A 2,209-nucleotide genomic window follows, 5' to 3' on the forward strand; every position below is an offset into this window, starting at 1 on the left:
AATGTACACGCCTTCTTCTAAATAAATGTCTAACTMTGACTTCACACTTGCAAAAGTGTCAACGCTTCTGATATGTTGATCATACTTTGCTGTGCCACTCTTGATACCAACTATAGAAATTAACTTGTTATAAGCACTCTTAACTCCACTCTCACTTTTGTCAGGTGCACTACTCATTTGAACAACATTAGCCGCTTTATGTTGTTCAACATACTCTTCAAACATTTTAGTAAGAGTATCTTGAACAATTTTCATTTGCTTAGGTGCCTCATCCTTTGAATAAATGGAACTAAAAGAGAACTCAACCAATTTCATCTTGTATCTAGGATCTAAAACAGCACTAATGGAAATCAACAGATTACAAGTACCCCAATATTTGTCAAATTTCTTTTTCATCTTGAGAGCCATATCTCTCATATATTTACTCTCATCTAAAGACAAATCATCTAATGCTTCTTTAATTCCATAYAACTCACTAAGAAACAAATTAGAGGTAGGATATTCGGAGCCTATAAAATAAAAGAAGTAAATAAAATTCTATGAGAATTAGGTGATTAGCTTCGATAAAATGACTTATAATGAAAACCATAAAGAAAATTAATAATACCTGAAATTATTTTTGTAACCTCGTTGAAAACCCCAAGAATGAGCAAATAACTTCAACTTTGTCCCAATCTTCCGAGGTCGGCAAGATCTTGTATGTCGATTCTCGATCGGCATAATTTACAAACACGTCTTTAAACTTCAAGGCCGTAGACAACATAACATACGTAGCATTCCATCGGGTACTAACATCTAAGATCAAATGCTTCTTTGATAAGGTCATTTGCTTGGAAAGTTCGCTAAATATATGCAATCGACCCGGAGAGGCATTCACGTGTTTCACATTCTCATGAACATTGTGAATAATGTCTTTAATTTCCGATAAACCATCTTGAACCAACAAATTGAGAATGTGTGCACAACACCGCACATGGAATAACTTCCCCCCAACAACAAGCTTTTTCTGAAAGTTCATAATTTCCATCAACTTTGTAGCCACCACATCATTAGTTGTAGCATTGTCAACCGTCAAAGTAGCAACCTTTGTCTCATTATTCCACTCTTTTAAACACTTAAAGAGGGAATCATATATACATAGTCCAGAATAAGGTGGTGGTACATCAAGAAAACTCAATATGCATTTGTTAAGCTTGAAATCGGAATCTACAAAATGACAAGTAACAACTATATAATGAATATTTTGCACTGACATCCACATATCAGTTGTTATACTCACACGATTGATAGCGCTTAACATTTTCTTGATTCTTTTCTTGCCTATCTCATAACTAGCAACACAATCTTGCTTAGCCGATGCACGTGAAATCTTGTTAAACCCGGGGTTAGCTTCCTTCATAACCACATTAAATAGTTCATACTCAACAAAATTAAATGGCAACTCATGAACCATAATCATATGAGAAACAACCTCTCTAATCCTACTATTGTCAAATTTCAAGTTTTGGACCATAGAAGAATCTAATTTCCCCGGCACAACCTTTAACTTTAACTGACCTGGATGAATGGTGTTGACGGCTTTTAACTTTGGGCAATCACTAATATGCCTATGCAATGGTGTGGTGGTTCCATCTTTAAGTTTCTTTATCTTCTCACCACAATGGATGCACTCATAAAAGGAAAATTGACTAATAGCCCGGGGTTGAAAGCATAGCATTGTGAGAAAATAAGTGTATTTGAGAGAACATACGGTTACATACTGATGTGCTAGGATCGTAAGTGTGCACACAGTGGGCATAAAATCCCCAAAGTGGCGGTGCAAGTGGACGCCGACACTAAGATCGCTTCAAGTAATAAAGTGGTATAGTACCAAGATTGTTTCCACAGGGACCGGACTTACTGAGAATCAGAGACTTTCATGAACTTCTTGAACAATGTTTCGGGTTGAGAAAATATTTGAGTTTTGATTGGTGCAAAGCTTTAAAATATGAAATAAACCTTTAATATTAAAAGATGGGTATGGGTGTAAGCTTTGCTTAAGAATATTACAGGAACGACTTGGTCAGAAACCCATGGGATTTCTATAAGAACTCCTTTCTCTCGAAAGTGAATTCTTATATACTGTGCCCACAGAGTGCCCACAAAGCGTCCAAATTTATCAATCTTAAACTTGCCGATTTAGCTACTAGATAAAAAGATATCTGGTTCC

At 35.9% G+C, this 2,209-nt stretch overlaps 1 protein-coding gene across 1 annotated transcript; it reads right to left on the bottom strand.

Moving 5' to 3' along the window:
- Nucleotides 1-613: 613 nt before the first annotated feature.
- Nucleotides 614-1,717, bottom strand: LOC112520026 (zinc finger BED domain-containing protein RICESLEEPER 2-like). The gene has a single exon (XM_025128331.1). It carries the CDS (start codon nt 1,715-1,717, stop codon nt 614-616), a length of 1,104 nt encoding a protein of 367 aa, XP_024984099.1.
- Between the last annotated feature and the right edge of the window lie 492 nt (nt 1,718-2,209).

Source organism: Cynara cardunculus (genome assembly GCF_001531365.2).
Source record: "Cynara cardunculus var. scolymus isolate 2C chromosome LG 10, CcrdV1, whole genome shotgun sequence".
NCBI classification, from domain to species: domain Eukaryota; kingdom Viridiplantae; phylum Streptophyta; class Magnoliopsida; order Asterales; family Asteraceae; genus Cynara; species Cynara cardunculus.